General features: G+C 40.5%; 1 protein-coding gene across 2 annotated transcripts in view; it reads left to right on the top strand.

Moving 5' to 3' along the window:
• The window catches only part of TENT2 (terminal nucleotidyltransferase 2), an 82,859-nt gene that overhangs the window by 27,240 nt on the left and 32,843 nt on the right, over positions 1 to 22,776 (top strand). For both annotated transcript variants that reach the window (XM_084629667.1, XM_084629668.1), the window contains exons 9-11: positions 236 to 312; positions 4,197 to 4,325; positions 8,686 to 8,729. In XM_084629667.1, the coding sequence (XP_084485793.1) occupies positions 236 to 312; positions 4,197 to 4,325; positions 8,686 to 8,729 (250 nt within the window). The remainder of the gene's footprint in view (positions 1 to 235; positions 313 to 4,196; positions 4,326 to 8,685; positions 8,730 to 22,776) is intronic.

Below are 22,776 nucleotides of genomic sequence, written 5' to 3'. Positions count from 1 at the left end.
TTCAAGTCCATAACTGAGGCATGAGCAACAATGAAGCAAATAGCACATCCTCACAGCTTTTATTGACCCAAAAAGCAGAAGTCTAGAGGCTTATCTTAAACTCAGGTTTCCAGTAAACAAACTCATAGTTGTTAATTCAGTCAATGACAGTATAGTAATAAATATAGTGTAGTTATGTCTTATTTTGAAATGTGTGTGATACAATTTGACTTCTTTTCCCCTCCCCCCCGCATAGCTGTGTGGAGTTTGACTTGAATGTAAACAATGTTGTAGGAATAAGAAATACATTCCTTCTCAGAACCTATGCATACAGTAAGTTGTCTTTTTATATTTTCTTATTCCCAGAGAACTTTCTCCTACTTTAAACTAGCACTTCAGTTAAACCCTCTTGATAGGAACTTTTATTACAAATGCACTAGCATCTAATCATATTGGGATGTTATCTATTATTAAGTAACTAAAATATGTACAGTAATTCTTGTTACCCACAATTCTTAAAAGATCAGTTATATAGAGAAAAGTGGTGTAGTTTAATAGGACTAGTTAATCTTTTTAACTTTCAAAAGTTAAAATGTATATTTTTTCATGCTAAGGTCCACAGATCTATTACAGTGGGTGTGTCAGCCTGCCTGTAGCTTGGTGGCAGAACCTGACTCACCAGTCACTGGGAGCAGCGGAATGCCCTGCTCCTTGAAGGTCCCCCAGTTTTTTCTGCCTTCCTACTGCAGAGCTTCTTTGGATGGAATTCCAAACAGTGTTTCAGATTTAGACTGAAAATTCCATTGAATAATTAGTCTGGCTAATTCCTAGCAGAGTCCCAGGCCTGCCTTCGATTTTGGGGGAGATTGTCCTCTCAGTTCTGATTCCCTTTCTGAGGTGTTTGGAGCAGCTGGCACCCTTGCAGAGAGAGCTAGCCTGAGAAAAGCCAGAGGTAAATGGAAGGGTCTGTGTTTTGTTGGGGAGCGTGACCAGCTCTGCGCACAGGGTGCAATTTCCCTCACAATCCAGTCAGTGTGGGTCACCTTAGCCCCTCTCCCCTGGACAGGAGAGGAGCCAGGCAAGATTGGAGAGGCTGGCTGTGCTGGGCAAGATGCAGCCCAAGTAGGAAAATGGGACAGGCAGGATTGGTAAAGAACTGGCTCTGGGGGAAGCAGTCCTCTCCATCTTCATGAGGAGACTGAAGCCAGAAGAGCAGTATGCCAGATGGAAGACCGTGCCAGCATCCCTTCAGCCCACACTAGCAGCCATACCTCTGACTGCAGAGCACAGCTGTCTCTGCTTCCCTGTATGTCACAGATGTTGGGGGGCACCAGATACAGCACAGTCACTACCAGTGCCAGAGGATGCAGTGAGGAGCCTTTGGGCCCAGCTCCCTCCCCCTCTGCCACCTCTATAACAGCCCCCAACCTGAATAGATCCCTGCTGACGTCCCAGGATGAGACTCCCCCTGACCCCAGGGGAAAACAGACTTATCTGGCCCATGTGGATCCCATGCAAAAGAGAGGGATAGAGCTGCATGGTCCAAGGCTCATGCCTTCCTTGAGAGACCCAGAGAGGGCTGTGTTAGGGAGGAGAGACAAATAACCTCAGCATCTCTGAGGTCATAGAAATTGCTAGCCCCTTGAAATGTTCCCAGTGCAATCTGAACCCAATTTCACTCCCCACTCTGAAGCAGGATTATGGGGACAAACTCCCAAAGGAGAAATAAATGAATAATAAAATTAGTGCTTGCTTCCCCTGCTCACCTTCACGGCATGAAGCCTATCAGCTAATCCTCAGTACCAAGATATTCTGCTCACCATCACAGAGTAGATAAGCAGAATGGTTGGCCCACAGACATGCTGATTCCTCTAGGGATGCTTTCACCCCAATTTCACACCAGCAGTTCAAATCAGAGTTAGACACACAAAGAGTAAAATATATTAACATTTCCCTCCCCACAGCCCAAAAAGAAAAATCCCACCAAACAAAAAGAGGATAGACTTTTGTCGATGAGAGTACTGGGTATTTTGAAGCTATCCCTCGTTGGTCTGCAGCTGTCTTGTAGCTGTATATCCATCTTGATGCTCTTTGGGAAGATATAATAGAAGGCTAGGACTTATCTGTCACACCAAAAAGATTGGGAAAGTATCACGCTGTTGTCTCCAGCTGGTGCTGTGGGTCACCGTGCCCTAATGTTCAGATTATTGTTCCTCGCTTTTGTTGCAGGTTGCCATGCCTCACCACTGCCTCTTACTTTCCCCGGTAGATAGCTGTGGACTAATGGCTGGACAGCAGCCCATATATGGAAGAACAGTCAGGCAGTGAGGGGTCTCTTGGTTCACCACTCACTTTTTCTACCCTTGACTCAATTTTATAAGGGTAGAAGGCCTCCTCGGTGTGCACCAGACAAAATTTAATCTGCTTTCACTACCCAAAATAAATGTGGCTCTTTGGTGGCCAGGGATTCTGTGTTTCTAACTTGTGGACGTTTTTACCTGAGTGACCACTTCACTATATAGGCCTTTGATAAGTATCATCTCAGCTCCCTCCTTTGGGCATGGAAACTCTTAGATAGCATCAGGCAAACAAAAATAAACTAGTAAATATGTGCCTCTGATCATCGACCTCTGTGCATCTGGAAACCTTATAACCTTGCTATGCATGAAGATCCAGGATGTGAAGTAGTGAATGGCATCTCATAAAGCTGGGTAAAGTCCCTGCTATATATTTTTCCACCTTTTCCACTGCTCCCCAAGACAATACAAAAGGAACAAGACAGTGGCAGTTTTACTGTTTATGACTTTCTGGCTCTCAGGCTTGATTAACCTAGCATTGGATCTTTGGGTATGTCTGTCTCACACAGGAGGTCTGTTAGTACAAGACCAGTCCTCCATCAAGGACCATACAGGGTTTAAAATGAATACTTGGATGAAGCATGTTTTGCTTGGGCACTCTTAATATACCTAAAATAAAGCCCTTCTGGGGGAAATCAAAGCTATGTTTCAGTGGTTTAACGTGGTAATTAAACTAAGGGCTTTGTACCAGAAAAAGTTCTATTTGACTTTTTTGGGGTCCGTAAGATCAATAAACCCAAGTTTCTGAAATGTGTTCTAAGCATGTTTAAGAAAAGACTTATTTATACAAATTCAACATTAAATATTTTGTTAAGGCATCAACTTTACTCCAACCCCACAAGGTTCTAGTGTGTGACCCAGGAACCTCATTGTGCTCCTTACAGACTCAGTATTGTACTTTTAATTTGGAAAAATAGCCCTCATAAGGCTCATTGTATTAATTCCTTAAGTAAATTCAAAATATTCCTCCTTTGGCTAAGCAACAAAGTACAGTCCTTAGGCATGCTGACAATCTTAGGGCAGAGTAGTTATGTCTTCTGTATTGAGATCTGCTAGATGGCCATTAGTTAACCAAATTCTGCATATTGGTTATCCAATCTTACCTGATGCCATTTCCTTTCTTTTGGCAGAAATCTTTTCCACACCTTAATGCCCAGGGGAAGAGAGAGACATCATTTACTTATTTCTGGATGTCCATATTTAAAGGATGATCCTGCTTTCCACCCTGTAGGCACATTGCTATGAAAATCCCATTGTAATGGATCTGTAGACCTTAGCACAAAGAAGAATAGGAAAATTTATGCATGTTTACCTGAAAGTTTCCTTTCTTCAAATTATAAGACCTACGTAGGGGATAATGGATTATCTAGGTTAGAGACTGACATCCAAGAATTTGGGTTTGTTTGTTATGTGGTATTTACCATGCAATGCAATAAGAAAAATTGTTTTCTTCAAAGTATTTTAACATCATCTGTAATTTAGGAAGGCAGGCTTGAATTATCCTAGCTGTGGAAGTTATCTCAACTTCAGGAGGCGGGGCATTCCCCTGCTACCAGTGACTGGTGGGTCCAGTTCAGTTCCCAAGCTGCAGCCAGGCTGAAGTATCCATTGTAATGGATCTGCGAGCCTTATTACGCAAAGAAAGGAAATTTTCAAGTAAGCATGAATACAATTTCCTGTTCTGGTAAGATGACAGTAGCACTGGGATAACTAATGAAATTCTGTAATAGGCAGGAAAAGGGAGGGCATCATATAGAAGGTGGTGTCATGTTAACCTGGAGGGAATATAAAAACTGTAACATTGACAATTAGTTAAAAATGTATTTAATTGCTTATTTTGAGTATTTATTTTACTTACAGTTGAGAATCGAGTTCGTCCATTAGTACTGGTGGTTAAGAAGTGGGCAAGTTTTCATGACATAAATGATGCCAGTCGTGGTACTTTAAGCAGCTATAGTCTTGTGTTGATGGTTTTGCACTATTTACAAAGTAAGTATGTTTTCAGCTTTTGAAATTGTGTCCCTTTTAAAGTAATATTTTTCTAGCTTTCTTTTTTTTAGCATTAGGAGTTCAAGTAACCTGATAGAAGTGGCTGAGGATAAAGTGAAAATTATTTTTATATTCTTTTTCCTTAGTGCTTCCTCTTAGGTAGTGAGGATGGACCTGTTCTCTGGAGGCAGACTAATTCTTAATAAAAATGTGCTTGGAGGACCTTGTATTGCCATAAAATAAACTCAAGCCCAGGTTAATATTTTCACTTTACAAGAGATAGATTTTGGTTAAATGCTCTGTTTTCAGGTTATTTTTGTGTTCAGGAATGTCTTCTGGATAGCCTAAGGGGGACTGTGTGCTGTTGGGTGGCCTCCTCTGTGTTCTGATTTTCCAGGACCTGAACAACTGGAGCACAATGAATTCCTGCAAATAGAGCTTAAATTCATGAGAGCTTCCTTACTATTGATTTTTCATTAAGGGACTGGTATATCCAGTGATCATGAGCTGCTGGGGTCCCTACATGTCCGCAGTCTCTCATCTTTTCTTGTAGTTTATGTATAGAAATTGTGTCTGTATTTGATAAGTCTCAGGGCTGCTGAGTTGAGACTTCTTGTTGCAAATTCAGTGGAATAGTGCAGCACAGAGATTGCTTCTGTAAGCATAAGACTGAACTGCATGCTCATGGTTCTTCCCCTCCCTCCATATGCTTATATTGCTCCGTTATGTTAAAGAAATCCCTCTACATCATCTCCTAAATTCTCTGGCCTGCTTAGAAACATAGGAATAGAGAATCTATATCAAATCAGTGGTCAGTCTAGGTCAGTATCCTGTGTCCCAACTGTGGTCAGTAGCAGATATTTTGAAGGACAGTGCAAGAAACTCTGAGGTGTACAGTTATGGAGTAACGTGTCTACAGAGGAAGTTCTGTGTAGCCTCTGCCACTTAGAGGCTGACTTATGCCTCAAAGCTTGAAGGTTTGTATTTCTTCCAAATTCTTGTTTTTTAACCTTTTCTAATGCAACTCTCAATGTTCTTATCTATATAAATAGCTGTCCTTTTTCTAATCCTACTAAGCTCTTGGCCACAAAGATTCCTTGCTGTTTTACCTTCAAATTTTGTGTGTATTTTTAAGTTTTTCTTTTATCAGTTTGCTGCCTTTCAGATTGCGTAGATTTTCTTTCCTGCAGGTAGGAAGATAGACATGGCTCTATTTATTCACTTCTGCATAATTTTCTTGGCCTGGATGCCTGATATCCAGCCTAGAATGTATAGCTAACTACTTACTAAAATGTCTCAAGGAGCATGTGATACCATGATTTCTCTGCAAGCTTTTTACAACAATTCGGAAGTTAACTAAAAACACAGTTAACCAGGTTGATGGCTCTGATTATTGTAGTAAGACAACATCTATAAGCATAGCAATTTAAAAGGCATATGTCATTCCATGACCAGTTAGATTGAGTTACCTCTCAATTTTGTCCTGCCGAGACTGTGTAGATATTCCTAATGTAGCAGTCACCGTGGTATCTAGGCACCAAATGTAAGAGTTAGTCTGTGCTGTCCTATTATAAGTATATTTTTGGTCTGGTTGTCTGCTATAGGCTCCTTTGGAGAGATGCCTGTGAAAGGGAAGAGTTGCTAGCCAAAATGTTGCTAAGTCTGTTTTTTGTGACTCAGAAACCTTATGGTAGGTGGTGGAGTGTTTCCAGAATAGTTTCTTGTTCCTTCCAATTAAAAAAAATGGCTGTATTGTTTGCATGCAACTGGGTAGAATGGATGTAAATCATTGAAGCAGCCAATTAAAAAAATGACATAATCGGGAGGTTAATCAGTGAGGTCTTTGTCAGTCTGGCCATTTTGGTTATAGGATCAAAACCACTGTGGACCTTTGGATCCTAAGGTCCCAAATAAGAAAGCTGAAGTGTGTGCAAGAGGGGGGAAGAAGTATCTTCAAAGAGTTGTGAAAAGCATTTAGCAGTCTTTAAAATGGATTTGGCCCAAAAGTTATAAACCATTTGATGTGGTCAGAGGTAAGCTTTCAGTGTAAGTAGGCTGACTCACTTGGAGATTGAAGGCAAGGGCCTCACTTTTTTTTTTTAAACTTTAATATTTGTATTACAGTAACACCCAAAGAGTTCCTGGTTCACATTGGGGAACTTTTTGCTCTAAGTGTTGTGCAAATACAGATAGATAGCTTTTCAAACCAGAGAGTGTGTCTTACATGAAGACAAGTGTCCTACAAATAGTAGGGAAGGGGATACAATGAAATACATGGGTTTTATATACATAGATATTTTGCAATGATACTGCTAGTTGTGAGGGAGTGATAATTGCACAAAATCCCTGTGACAACCTCTGCATTTGTTTGCATTTTATTAGGAACTTAATGTGTATTTTGCTATCTCTTAATATTATTAAGCAATTGGAAATCAGCTGGAGAAGCATCACCATGTGATCAGCCAGCTCCCCAAGGAGAAACAACAATTTACAGACCACAGTTTGGGAGCTCTTTAGCTCTGTTAGATCAACCTCCTGGGCTAAAAAGGCTGGGGGAAATGTGCCTCTGGATATATGCACAGCTGCTAGTGGTTGTATTCCTAATGTTTTATTTCTGCAAGATTAACTAGCCACACAACTCCTGATAACACATTTGGTAGGAGGCTATTGGAAACAGCTTATCTTTTCTAATTGTATACTTTACCTACAAAAATCCTAGTAAGGAGGTATAGGAGAAGAAGAAAGGAAAAGCAAATATTTCATTTACCAGTAAAATTGAGTCCATCTTTCCTCCCTAGTACAATCAAATCTCTGTTCTGTTTTCTTTTTTGCTTTTCGCTTTGCCCACCATGCTACTGTGGAAATCTTTTTTTGACCTATGGCTTGAGTTTATTTTATAGGTACACACATTTCTTGAGCTTTAACCTTTCTACATGAACAGGTCCATCTGCACTGTATTGTAGGAGAAGAGGAACTCAAATGGCAAATGTGATTACGGACCAATAACATTTCCCCCCTTAATAGCCCATGACTCTTCATGTATGATGTAGACTCAGATGAAAATATCTTGAGCACTCAGATGGCTCAGATTTTGCTTCCTTTCCTGTCATTATGACAGAATGCTGGGAAATCTCCAAGATGTCATAGAAATAAGATAGCTCCTTCATATCCCCAAACGCCCACAAGCAAAGGAAACCTTGAGCATTAAAGCAGCTGTGATCTTATTCTTAGCAACCCAGTTAGTCATTGTAGCATTCTTTTGAAAATATGAAAGTCCTGTTGCTGAGAGTTCTGCAGGTCTAATTCTCAGTTCTCAAAAACAAAGGATATCTTAACCATTGTTCCCTTCTGAGACCTAGTTTTGAGTTCTACGTGCTGAACTTCATTATCATTCTCCTTAAGGAATGGTATAGACTAACTTTTTTAAAAACATGTTGATGGAGTGACATTATAGCTTTAGTGAAACAAGGAGCTAGCTACCAGATCTGCAGCTCAAATAATGAGTGGGATATAAATGTTAAATGGAAACTCAACTGTTTTTTGTGGGGTTTTTTTTCTCTCTCTATTATGTTTAACACCATCTGATATGGAAGATAAATATTTGCCCCATTATTTTTATTCTTTGTGTGTGTGTCCTGTCTCTCCTCCCCCGCCGTGCCTCTTCTCCCTCCCGCCCCAACACACACTCCCTCCACCACCTCAGGGTTTTATGAAAGTTAAAATTACCTCTTTATTTGTTAGTGCACTAACATCACCAATGTCCACGTGGCTTTGGGACACTGCTAGCTGTGTAGTAAAGCGGGAAATAGCACAGAACATAATCTCTCTAGGGCTTTTGTCAGCAGTGGCTACTGGATATGTGGCACATCTTATTTTATTTTTAGTTACTTTTGATGATCTAGCGTGGCAGATTTTATATCTGAAGAATTGTGAACTCATTTAGAATATGGAAGACATCCCATGCCATGTTATAATCATGTTAGGGTAGATCCAAGTACTTGAGTTAAGCTATGATTATCCTTTTTGGAGTCTAAATAATAGTAGCCTACAATAACGAATTAACATGAATTTTAAAATGCAAACAGTGTCCAGCTGACATAGAAGTCTTCATATGTTTGTTCTACAAATAGCAATATGTTGATAACACTTTCATTTAACTGAATCATTTTCATATTATGAGATATACAATAATTATATAAAATTTATGCAGGTAATTTTAATTTCACAAAGTACATGAAAATGAAATTCAGAGTAAACGCTTCTGTCATGGACTTTCAGTCCACACCTTTGGTGTAACTGATACAATATTGTTTTCTGTGAATTATGTGAATCACAGCAACTTTAAACTTTTTTTTTATAGCCCTACCTGAACCCATCCTTCCATCCCTCCAAAAAAATTACCCAGTAAGTGTTTCTTATAAATTCTTATTACATCATATTTTGTATATAAAACTGATTATCTACAATATTAATGTGAATACTTAAATCAGTATTGGGTAAAATTAAATATAGCTATGGGCATGGTCATTGGAACGCTCAATGCCATTTCATTTGCGTGCAGAAGTGCTGCCTGCTGATTCTGACCATTCCTTTGTTAGTATGAACTGTTTCAGTTACATACAAGATCAGTTTTCAACACAGGATCAGACAATGTGTTGTGGTGGTGTTAATAGGAGCTGCACACCTAATTGACCATGTACTGTGCTGAAAATTCATCAGTTGCATATATTAGTCTGGTGTAAAGTTCCGCTTGCTATTTCTTAATACTGCTTCCAGCAGCACTTTCATTCTTGTTGTCTGTCAGCAGCAGGAAAGGCCAGGGAGAGAGCCAGCTGCCTAGCTGTTGAGTCACTTGGATCCTCCATTTGATCAAATATTTAGACCAGAAGAGGACAAAACTTGCATAGTTAATATGGAGGATTGTGCACAACCTCCCCATGACGTTAGGCTTCAGTTCTATCAAGTGTGTGTGTGTGTGTGGACACTTACTGGTATGCCCATGGAATGTCCCGCTGATTGCTTATGGAACTACTGGGCATAAGAGACCATGCTGTTGGATCTCTTTTTAGGATCAGGGTCTTAATTGGTGGCTCTTTAATTGAATGCTTCCTGCCCTTTTACAGATATTCAATTGGAAAAGAAAAGGAGGGAGTTATTGAGTGGCTATACTTTGTATTTAAGTTGTTCAGAGACATTCCTTATTCTGTTTTCTTCTTCTTGTGTATCACTTTTTTTCATGTTTCTCCCTAACATCTGTCTTTTCTCCTCCATCTGTGCCTTCATATTCTTTGCTCCTCATTTCTCTCCCATATTTCCTATAACTCCACTCAGTCTCTTCTCTTGGTCTCTTTATGCTTTATTATGTTACTGATAATGACAGTTAGATGTCCAGATTGTGCTGAATCAACCCTTCAGAAAACCATGCTTGCTACCATCACACACTGACAGGAAGAGCTGCTTTCAAAATTGCTGACTCTATAGCAGGGAAAAATAATAGTATCCAACTCTCATATGGCAGGTTTTATTCACAGTAGTCCAATGTAAGCCATTATACACAGTGAAGATTAACAAAAAACAGTGGAAAACTTTGAAATAGAATATAAAACTCAGAATTTGCAATTCTGTTCTTATTCCATTGACCCTGCTGACTCGGTAGCTACAATTAGTCTTTAAAGCTATATATTTTTTTTTACATTGTGTTTTTATTCTTTAGAAAAATATTACTATAGTTTTATATCTTTCAATCTCTTCTCTCACGATTCACTTTTTTGGTATTGCATTACATCTGAAGTTTCTTATAATTTTTTGTAAATATCATACTCTGTGTAGTTAAAGATAACTGAACTTGCCTTCAGGTCAACATTTTATGTCATGTAAATATTGCAATTCATGTGAAACTTAGTTGTCATTTGCAAAAAGAAAAGGAGGACTTGTGGCACCTTAGAGACTAACCAATTTATTTGAGCAGCTCACTTCATCGGATGCATGCATGCTGTAGCTCACGAAAGCTTATGCTCAAATAAATTTGTTAGTCTTTAAGGTGCCACAAGTCCTCCTTTTCTTTTTGTGCATACAGACTAACATGGCTGCTACTCTGAAACCAATTAGTTGTCATTTGTACAGCATATATTTTTGAGTGTCACCGACTCCTACAGTTTGTTCCGTGTTAAAAAAAAAAAAAAAATCATTTGAATGTGTTTCTGTTATGCAGTGTTGTCATAGCTGTGTTGGTTCCAGGATATTAGAGAGACAAGGTGAGTGAGGTAATATCTTTTTTGAACCAGCTTCTGTTGGTGAGAGAGGAAAACTATTGAGCTTACACAGATGTGAAGAAGAGCTCTGTGTAAGCTTGAAAGCTTGTCTGTCTCACCAATAGAAGTTGACCCAATAAAAGATATTACCTCACTCCCAGTGTTTCTAATGTTTATTTGAACTCTCACAAAATGCAGGTGTTCACATTGTGGACTTGCCAAAGAAGTTGGACTCTCTTAGGAAGACACATTGTGGGAAATTAATCTGTTTTAATATGAAGGCATAGGAGATTCTTTTTAACTTCTTTCAAGTGATAGCAATTTCACAGATAGGTACCTGTATTTGAGGTGGCAGTGTAGTATTGTATAGTTAATAGCCATTACATTTACTCTTTTGGAATTAATTTATGAATATATAGTACCATAAAATGTAATAATATTCTAATCAAAATCTTGTATTAAAGTAATAAAATCGTTGGCTTCTACGGTATGCTAGAAAATTGCAAGTATATTGCTGGCTCCACCTTCTCCACCAAGAATGTAATTACTTAAGTATTAAACTATTGATTTGAAAATTGTAACTCCTACACATTGGATAAACTACAAATCAGAATGAAAATGAGGAACACCTTATAAAAAACTTGAATTCAGGATGCTCAAGTGCATTTCACATTAATGTAATCCCTAAAAACTAGGGCTGTCAATTAATCACAGTTTACTCAAGTGATTAACATGAGTTAATTAACTAGATTAAAAAAAATAATTAGGATTAATCGCAGTTTTAATTGCACTGTTAAATAATAGAATACCAATTGAAATTTATTATAAATATTTTTGGATGGTTTTTCTACATTTTCAAATATATTTATTTTAATTATAACAGAATACAAAGTGTATAGTGCACGCTTCTGAGTGCAGTGCTTACAAATATTTGCAAAAAATAAAAGAAATATTTTTCAGTTCACCTCATACAAGAATAGTAGTGCAATCTCTTTATCGTGAAAGTGCAACTTACAAATGTAGATTTTTTTGTTACATATCTGCACTCAAAAACAAAACAATGTCAAACTTAGAGCCTACAAGTCCATTCAGTCCTACTTCTTGTTAAGCCAGTTGCTAAGACTAACAAGTTTGTTTACATTTATAGGAGATAATGCTGCCTGCTTCTTATTTATGATGTCACCTGAAGTGAGAAGAGGCATTCACATGGTACTGTTGTAGCCGGTGCTGAAAGGTATTTATGTGCCGGATATGCTAAACATCCATATGACCCTTCATGCTTTGGCCACCATTCCAGAGGATATGTTTCTGTGCTGATGATGCTCATTCAAAAAGAAGATGTTAATAAAAATTTGACTAAACTCCTTGGGGAGAATTGTATGTCTCCTGCTCTGCGGTTTTACCCACGTTCTGCCATATAATTTTGTGTTATGGCAGTCTCGGATGATGACCCAGCACATGTTGTTCGATTTAAGAGCACCTTCACTGCAGGTTTGACAAAACGCAAAGAAGGTGCCAATGTGAGATTTCTAAAGATAGCTACAGCACTCAATCCAAAGTTTTAAGAACCTTAAGTGTCTTCCAAAATCTGAGAAGGACAAGGTGTTGTGCATGCTTTCAGAAGTCTTAAAAGAGCAACACTCCAATGCAGAAACTACAGAACCCAAACCATCAAAAAAGAAAATCAACAGTCTATGTTGGATTTGATGCCGATGATGAAAATGAACATGCGTCGGTCTGCACTGCTTTGGATTGTTATTGAGTAAACCCGACGTAAGCATGGAAGCACATCCTCTGGAATGGTGGTCGAAGCATGAAGGGGCATACAAATGTTTAGCATATCTGGCACGTAAACACCTTGCAGTGCTGGCTACAACAGTGCCTTGGGAACACGTGTTATCACTTTCAGGTGATGTTGTAAATAAGAAGCGGGCAGCATTATCTCCCATAAATGTAAACCAGTTTGTCTTTGCAATTGGCTGAACAAGAAGTAGGATTGAGTGGACTTGTAGACTCTGAAATTTTACATTGTTTTGTTTTTAAGTGCAGTTTTATGAAAAAAAAAATTTACATTTTATAAGTTACACTTCCATGATATTGATATTGCACTACAGTACTTGTACGAGGTGAAATGAAAAATACTATTTTTGTTTCATCTTTTTACAGTGCAAATATTTGTAATAAAAATAATATAAAGTGAGCACTGTAAACTTTGTATTCTGTGTTGTAATTGAAAACAATATATTTGAAAATGTAGAAAACATCCAAAAATTTAAAGGGTATTCTATTGTTTAATAGTGCAATTAAAATGGTGATTAATCGTGATTACTTTTTTTAATGTTGCAATTAATCATGATTAATTTTTTTTCAGTTTGACAGACCTACTAAAAACATAAGAAATGTGCTAGTTACAGATACATCAGCATCCAAAGAAACTCACATATTACTTGTGGTCACGGGACCCACGGAACAATATGTATCTCCACATTCTGATACTGTTTACCAATGCAATTTGTTCCCTTTCAGTACAAATCTACACCATTCCAGTTATCCAGAATCAAATACAAAGCTTTAACTTGACCTGAAAATACTCCTAGAACTTTGAGAAATGTCTAATCTAAATTGCAGATAATATGTAATAGATGAGGAAATAAGTGTTTTGAATAGGAAGTAATAAAGGCCAGGTTTTCTGCTTCAGTCTAGCCCCTTTAATGTTGTGACAGTGCAAAGGGGCTGGAGAGCAACCAGATCTGCCCATCTGTGGAATTCATTGTCATGGAGGAGTTTGCAGCTGGCAGAGAGCTGACATTTGTACCTCTGAGTTTTGGAGAAATGCTGGGTCATATCATGTGTGGAGTTGTTCTGGTGCTTCCAGGCTGGCAGACAGACCCTTCTGGGCCATAGTCAGATGCATAAATTAGAGCAGCCCTGAAGCTGCCCCTTAAGCAACTTTAATCTGCCCTGGGTCTGGCATTGTACTTGCCTCTGAATGAGGCAGCCATTAGTGGCTACTATGTATTTTCCTCCCTCCTTCCTGCTGCACCCTTTGAAAAGGTGTGTGAGGGAAGATACTCAAAGATGGCTAGATTCTATGCTGATAATGTCAAATTGTAAATTTTTAAAGGAAAAAAATTGTGGCCAGAGTTTCCTTGTGTGTGTTGCTTTTGAGTAACTAACTGTGTTGGGTGGAGGTTTGTGTTCTCTTCCAATAAGACATGTAGAATGGGAATATATATTACTCACCAAAGGCTCTTAAGCAAAGTAAGTTGTCATGGGATAAGAGGGAAGGTCCTCTCATGGGTTGGTAACTGGTTAAAAGATAGGAAATCAAGGGTAGGAATAAATAGTCAGTTTTCAGAATTGAAAGAAGTAAATGGAGGTGTTCCCAGGGGTCTGTACTGGGCCCGGTTCTCTTCAATATATTCATAAACGATATGGAAAAAGGGGTAAACAGTGAGGTGACAAAATTTGCAGATGATACAAAATTGCTCAATATAGTTAAGTCCCAGGCACACTGCGAAGGGATGCTACAAAAGGATCTCTCAAAACTGGGTGACTGGGCAACAAAATGGCAGATGAAATTCAATGTTGATAAATGCAAAGTCATGCACATTGGAAAACATAATCCCAACTATACATATAAAATGATGGGATCTAAATTAACTGTTACCACTCAAGAAAGAGATCTTGGAGTCATTGTGAATAGTTCTCTGAAAACATCCACTCAATGTGCAGCGACAGTCAAAAAAGCGAACAGAATGTTGGGAACTATTAGGAAAGGAATAGATAATAAGACAGAGAATATCATATTGCCTATGTATAACTCCATGGTACACCCACATCTTGAATAGTGTGTACAGATGTGCCCCATATCAAAAAAGATATATTGGAAAAGGTTCAGAAAAGGGCAACAAAAATGATTAGGGGTATGGAACAGCTGCCATATGAGGAGAGATTAATAAGACTGGGACTTTTCAGCTTGGAAAAGAGACGACTAAGGCAGGATATGATAGAGGTCTATAAAATTGTGACTTGTGTGGAGAAAGTAAATAGGTTATTTACTCCTTCTCATAACACACGAACTAGGGATCACCAAGTGAAATTAATAGGCATCAGGTTTAAAACAAACAGAAGGATGTATTTTTTTCACACAAGGCACAGTCCACCTGTGGAACTCCTTGCTAGAGAATGTTGTGAAGGCCAAGACTATAACATGGTTCAAAAAAGAATAAGATAAGTTCATGGAGGATAGGACCCATCCATGGCCATTAGACAGGATGGGCAGGGATGGTGTCCCTAGCCTCTGTTTGCCAGAAGCTGGGAATGGGCAACAGGGGATGATCATTTGGTTGATTACCTGGCATTGGCCACTGTTGGGAGACACGATACTGGGCTAGATGGACCTGTGGTCTGACCCAGTATGGCTGTTCTTATATGTGGTTGTGAAGATAAGTTTGTATATTTGAGGAAACATTAGCGTCTGTAGCCAGCCAAGTAAAAGTAGGAAGGCTGTGAGAAGTTGGGGGAAGCACTAAAAGGGTAGTAGGGTTCTTGACTGGAACACTTTGAAGTAAGAGGTGCAATTTCCTGCATTTTAGAGGACTATCAGACTCTTCAAAACAAAAGTTCATTGGGGGCTTCGGGAAGTTTATATCTGGAATTCTTTACTACATTGAGTAAATTAGGGTCTGTTAGAATACCAGTGAATGAGTACAAAGCCCAGCAAAACAGCAATGCCTCCCTAAGCACTTCTGTGTGTGTGTGACACACACACACACACTCATATATAATGAAGAGGCCAGAACCAGCTTAGTTTAAAAAGAGGAACTGAGGGAAAGGAGCAAATTTACTTGCTCATGCATTAGAACAATGGTCTTTCCTGTCCATCTTCCATTCACAACCAGTCCTGTCAATTCCCTAACCTCTTCCTAAAGAATCATAGTTCCTAGTATTCAAATGCAAATAAAACTTGTGTGTACATTTTTTGTGTGAAGTGATATCTCTTCAGGTTTGTTTTAAAGTCCGATCCTGTTTCTCCTTTTTTATAGGCAGAATATAGTGAGGATACTGAAAGCAGAAAGGGGGCTATTGCTGGGAGAATCATGTCCTCTGCTTTTGAGAGTTCGGAAGGGAAGATTTAAAGACAGGTTTTCTCATTGCTGAGCCAGTTAAGGATGCTGTGTGAATGAGTTCCGGCATTGGTGCCACTGCTCTATAGTTATTTACCTCTCTTTCGTACTTATATAGCACCCATTACCTTATTATCTGCATCTCACTCTCTTTAATTTATCCCCACAACCCCTGCAAAGTAAGGAAGTACTATTATCTCCATTTGTCAGATGTGGGAAATGAGGTTCAGAGAGGCTAATTGACTTGCCCCAGATCACGCAGGAAGTCTATGGCAGAACCAGGGACTGAATCCAGGTTTTCCCATGGCTCAGGCTAGGTCCCAAACCACTGGACCATCCTAGCCTGGGACACATTCCTCTCTGTTGAGCCAGTGTTTCTTTAATGATTTTTCTAGGGTTCTAGTGATCACACTGCTGGAAAACGAACTTGAGCAGCCTTAACGATAAGTTAATGACTCTTGGAAGGAGAGTTCCATTTAAAACAACCCCCCAAACTTAACCCTCCTGTCTCCCCAACCTTTTTCTTCTTTCTTCCTCCTACTCCCCTATACCCAGTCCCATTTCTGGAGTTCTATTTGTTCCCTGAAATCCACTTCTGTGCCCCTTCGAATCCTGCACCATCTCACACTATGCCACCTCTCTGATCTCTTCCCCTCATCTCCTGCAATCCCTGTATGTCCCCACAGTCACTTGGATTTTCTTCCCCATTAATATATAATGTTTCTTTTGGACAAGTATTTTTTCTAGGAATATAAAATTTTAGATATATCTTTCCTTTCCTCATCAGTAAGCTGTAAGTGCAAACTAGAAAGGAAACTGGAGTTATCCATACCTGTATTCAGTGTAGGCTTGGTTCTCCATCCATAAAATAGGGTTAATGGTACTTCTCTACTTCGCAGGGGTGTTGTGAGGATAAATATTTTAAAGACTGATTGGCCCTCAAATACATGGTGATGAGGACCATATAAGTACTGTAGATAAATGGTCCCTACCCTGCAGAGCTTCCAGTGTAAATAGGCAAGATGATGGGTGGGAGAAAAGGGACAATGATACTGCCTGTTTTACAGAAGGGGAGCTTAGGTATGGAGAGGTTAAGTGACTTGCTGAATCTTAACACATCCTTGTGAGAGCAGCAGAAATGAGGCAAGCTACACTGAAGGGCTGACTGAAGGCTGTTATGGATCAGCTGGGGCAGCAGTGCTGGGGAGCTCCTCCTCCCTTCACTGTTTCCCTGCATGTGCTAGAAGTTTTGTTCTATGAAGAAGACACTTGTGTTGGTTTCCCTTAATATAAAGTTGGCCACTGTCTGTTGGCCTTTGGCCTGACCCAGTATGGCCATTCTTACGTTAAATTGAAACAGTTATAATGAACAATCATTATTTTTTGAATGCTATGTTGGAGATTTAGCTATTTGGATATGAATTTAGAAATGTGATAGCAAAGATATTTGTTAGCTAGAAGGAGATGAAGAAAAGGTGGGACTGAAAGTCTAAATTTCTAAAAAGAAAAGGAGTACTTGTGGCACCTTAGAGACTAACCAATTTATTTGAGCATAAGCTTTCGTGAGCTACAGCTCACTTCATCGGACGCATACTGTGGAAAGTGTAGAAGATCTTTTTATATGCACAAAGCATGAAAAAATACCTCCCCCCACCCCACTCTCCTGCTGGTAATAGCTTATCTAAAGTGATCACTCTCCTTACAATGTGTATGATAATCAAGGTGGGCCATTTCCAGCACAAATCCAGGGTTTAACAAGAACATCTGGGGGGGGGAGGGAAAAACATGGGGAAATAGGTTACCTTGCATAATGACTTAGCCACTCCCAGTCTCTATTCAAGCCTAAGTTAATTGTATTCAATTTGCAAATGCATTCCAATTCAACAGTCTCTCGCTGGAGTCTGGATTTGAAGTTTTTTTTGTTGTAATATCGCAACTTTCATGTCTGTAATCACGTGACCAGAGAGATTGAAGTGTTCTCCGACTGGTTTATGAATGTTATAATTCTTGACATCTGATTTGTGTCCATTTATTCTTTTACGTAGAGACTGTCCAGTTTGACCAATGTACATGGCAGAGGGGCATTGCTGGCACATGATGGCATATATCACATTGGTGGATGTGCAGGTGAACGAGCCTCTGATAGTGTGGCTGATGTTGCTCCAACCCCTCAGACAGAGACAAACACCTACAAGATCTCTGTCAAGCTTTCTTACAACTACAATACTCACCTGCAGAAGTAAAGAAACAGATTGATAGAGCCAGAAGAGTTCCCAGAAGTTACCTACTACAGGACAGGCCTAACAAAGAAAATAACAGAACGCCACTAGCCGTCACCTTCAGCCCCCAACTAAAACCCCTCCAACGCATTAAGGATCTACAACCTATCCTAAAGGATGACCCAACACTCTCACAAATCTTGGGAGACAGGCCAGTCCTTGCCTACAGACAGCCCCGCAACCTGAAGCAAATACTCACCAACAACCACATACCACACAACAGAACCACTAGCCCTGGAACTTATCCTTGCAACAAAGCCCGTTGCCAATTGTGCCCACATATCTATTCAGGGGACACCATCACAGGGCCTAATAACATCAGCCACACTATCAGAGGCTCGTTCACCTGCACATCCACCAATGTGATATATGCCATCATGTGCCAGCAATGCCCCTCTGCCATGTACATTGGTCAAACTGGACAGTCTCTACGTAAAAGAATAAATGGACACAAATCAGATGTCAAGAATTATAACATTCATAAACCAGTTGGAGAACACTTCAATCTCTCTGGTCACGTGATTACAGACATGAAAGTTGCGATATTACAACAAAAAAACTTCAAATCCAGACTCCAGTGAGAGACTGTTGAATTGGAATGCATTTGCAAATTTGATACAATTAACTTAGGTTACCTTGCATAATGACTTAGCCACTCCCAGTCTCTATTCAAGCCTATTTCCCCTTGTTTTTTCCTACCCTCCGCCCCCCTCAAATGTTCTTGTTAAACCCTGGATTTGTGCTGGAAATGACCCACCTTGATTATCATACTCATTGTAAGGATGCATACTTTGCACTGTAGCTCACGAAAGCTTATGCTCAAATAAATTGGTTAGTCTCGAAGGTGCCACAAGTACTCCTTTTCTTTTAGCAGATAGACTAACACGGCTGTTACTCTGAAACCTAAATTTCTAAAGAGAGACATTTTAACTTATATTCAATCCTAAACTAATAAATAGATATACTTGTAACTTTATTGAAAATTCAGTTGTTACTCTAAGTGTTGGGAACTTGTTGACACGTTATTTTCAAACATAAAGGGATATAATCCCCCGTACTACTGCAGATGTCATAGTGCAACTTTAAGTGTAGGTCAATACCAGTGCCACCATAATTAAAGAAAATTGTATTGGTTATCCTATTAGATAACAGTAAGTATTGTACTGTGGTACTGTAATGGTACCATATAATATATGGTTTTGTTAATATTATACAAATGTGTTACAGAACTCACTTGGTTGCCATATTGTTGTTTTGTAGAATTGTTTATATTGGCACTCTTGTTAATAGCTCTGTGTACAAAATACTTTTTCAAGCATATTACCTGTTTAAGAGACTAAATCAAGAAATTTATCTATTTAGTCTATTACAATATTAGATCATGTATATAACTTCCAAATCATAATATATAATAGACCATCTATATTCTAGTAAAAGAGAGTGACTAACTTCCTACAGCTTCGTCTGTGCACGAATTGGTACTCTCCACCAAACCCATGGAAGAAATAGATAAGCACCACTCTGCTTTATGTGGGTACATTCCACTTTTTTGTTCCTTGCAGTAAGAAATTCACTAAAGATGGGGTGATCCTACTTAAGTTTCAGTCTGTTGGAATTCTTTATTGCACATCAGCATCACTAACTATAACTCTTGAGCTTCCTGTTGAGCCCTAAATAAAGAGAGTTTCCAAAGGGAGGGCAAGGGAATAGGTGTTTTTAAAATGGTAAGCTGGAGGAGTTTGTTTTTTCCCCTATCATTTAGTGGCTAAACTCTAGGAAAACATACTCTAGCTGTGTAACGCTCCTGTGCCTAGGAAACTTAACATTGAGCTTCAGCACTTGACTTATCAGCGTCTCTGTCACAGGATTACATTCTCTAAAAATGCTTTTGCAAAATATGAAGATATTTTGTTCACTGAAATTGAACCACCAGCAAATGGAAATTGAAAGGAGTCATGGCCCAGAAAAACAAGATTCAGTTTCATCCAGTCAGTACCAAATGTTTTAGTACTTACGCAACCTAGAGGAACATTTTCCCCCTAGAATGCAAAGAAGAAACCCAGAAGATGACAATTTGGATGCAAAATTTCAGAATCAGAATTGTCTGTACTTAAAACATTACAGCAGCATAGCTGCACCATTGCAGTGCTTCAGCATAGATGCTACCTACACTGATGGGAGGGATTCTGCAGTTCGTGTTGGTAATGCACCTACCTGAGAGGTGGTAGCTAGGTTGATGGAAGAATTCTTCCTCTGATTGACTTAGTTAAACCAACCTGATTTTCTAGTGTAATCAGCCCTGAGTCTAAATCATAGTCTTTTCAAGGCTGAATAATATATTACATCCATATTATCTTATCTGCAGCATATCTCAGAATTTAAATACTATTTAGCCTTTTGAGCCATAAATCCTTTAACATATAATTTAGGCTAAATCTTCAAGAAGGTGCTTGTAATGATTCTTTCATAGAAGTGTCCCTAAACTATGGGCATGGCTGTGGTGCCGCCAAGGTAGTCTACACCGTAGGTGCCAGAGCCTGTCCCACTGCTAGGGAACCTTGCGGCGAACCTGAGCCAGAGCCTGAGTTGTCGCTCCCCTGCAACCAAGACGGGGGTTGATTGATGGCTTTGTCCCAATCGGTACTGGTCACCCCTCCCAGAGTTGGATCTCACTGACCTCGACAAGCATCTGGATCGGGGCCTTGGTGACCAGCAGCGCTCTGCAGATCCGCGACAGCACCGGGTCGGCGATCTACATCTCGCACTTAACGAGCAGTACCAGGATGTGGAGCAGGATTGGGAACTAGAGTGGGCTTGGTGTCATGAAGATGTAGTCACATGCAGTGATGCTGCCCTGAGGGATAGGCGACAGTCCATGGAATGGTACCGTTGGTCCCTTGACCTGTCCCTGGAGCAGTACTGGTGCCACGGAGATTCCAGGCGCCAACTCCGAAACTTCTGCCAGGGGGTGCGTACCTCCAGAGGTTGGCGCCTGGTTACCAGCGAGCCTCACCTCGAGCCTCTCTGCCCTTGTCCAAAGTCCCTCCCTGGCCCCTGCTGAACTGGTCAGACCTGCTGTCACACGATCACGGCCGACTCCTGCACCCCAGCCTCGCATCCCTCTACCTCACAGCATGGATGTTGCGTGGCTGAGCCCATATGAACGGGCCTGTTCAGACTGGGTCCAGAAGGTCCTCCTTGAGAGTAGAAAGCCCTTGACTAGGCAGACCTACCTGGCAAAGTGAATGAGGTTCTCCCACTGGGTGGCCGAATGGGGCATCTCCCCTTCACATTCTTTAGTGCAGTGGATCTTGGACTGCCTGCTTCATTTAAGGAACCGGGGCCTGGCGCACTCCTCTATCAGAGTACACCTGGTGGCTATTTCGGCCTTTCATCTGCCAATCCAGGGGCCGATTGTGTTCTCCCATGACATGACAGTCAGGTTCCTTAGAGGCCTCGGGAGGCTCTTTCCTCAAGTCTGGTCCCCGGCCCCTCTATGGGATCTCAACTTGGTTTTGTCCAGGCTCACAGGGCCCTTTGAGCCTTTGGCCTCATGCTCCCTATATCACCTATCATGGAAGGTAGCTTTCCTGCTGGCAGTGACATCGGTGAGGCGAGTCTCCGAGCTGCGAGCCCTGACCTCAGAACTTCCATACAGAACTGTCTTCTGTAAGGAAAAGGTCCAGCTCCGGTCCCACTCGGCCTTCCTCCTCAAGGTGGTGTCCGCTTTCCACATGAGCGAGGACTTCTTTCTTCCTGTCTTCTGCCCTAAGCCCCATGAGATTAGTGAAGCGAGGCGCTTTCACGCTTTGGACATAAGAAGGGACCTGGTTTTCTACCTAGATCGGACAAAACCTTTCCAAAAGTCGACTCAGCTTTTTATCTCTACAGGTGGGATAGGATGAAGGGCCTCCCTGTGTCCATGCAAAGGATTTCTAACGGGATTACCCCTTGCATTCGGACCCGCTACGGGTTAGTGGGAGTCCCTCTGCCACCGATCATGAGAGCCCACTCGACTAGAGCGCAGGCATCCTTGGCGACCTTCCTGGCACATGTTCCGATCCAGGACATCTGTAAAGCCATGACATAGTCCTCGGTACACACATTCCAGACCCAGTAGGCCATCACGCAGCAGGCCAGCAATGATGCTGGGTTTGGCAGAGCTGTATTGCAATCTACATGTCTGTGAACTCCTTATCCTGCCTCCAGGGGTACTGCTGGGAGTCACCTAAGTTGAATGGACATGAGCAATCACTCGAAGAATAAAAGACAGTTACCTTTTTCCATAACTGGTGTTCTTCAAGATGTGTTGCTCATGTCCATTCCACAACCCTCCCTCCTTCCCCACTGTCGGAGTTTCTGGCAAGAAGGAACTGAGGGTGGAGGGGGCAGGCAGTACCCTATATGCCATTGCATATGCTCACCACTCCAGAGGGCTCTAGAGCCGGTCCCCTATGGATACTGCTGAGGGAAAAACTTCCAGAACCGGTGCATGTGGCGAACACACACATACCTAAGTTGAATGGACATGAGCAACACATCTCGAAGAGCTGTCGGAAAAAGGTAACTGTCTTTTTAGCTGTCTAGTATTCACATAAGGAACGTTTTGTTAAAACCTGTCAGAAGGAAAATTATTTAATTATAAAGGGAGAAGTGGGAGGAAAGAGTTATTGCACACGCACGTTACCTTTCATGATATAAATTCATGGCCTGCAAAAGCACTCTAGTTTCAGCTATCTTATACATTATATAAAACTTTGAAGTTGTCCTTAATCTCCATTGCTCTGTCAGT

Source organism: Lepidochelys olivacea, assembly GCF_965140295.1.
Source record: "Lepidochelys olivacea isolate rLepOli2 genome assembly, chromosome: 5".
In the NCBI taxonomy this organism is placed as follows: Eukaryota; Metazoa; Chordata; order Testudines; family Cheloniidae; genus Lepidochelys; species Lepidochelys olivacea.
The sequence above is the reverse complement of the archived record's forward strand: the minus strand, read 5'-3'. Positions and strand labels throughout refer to the sequence as shown.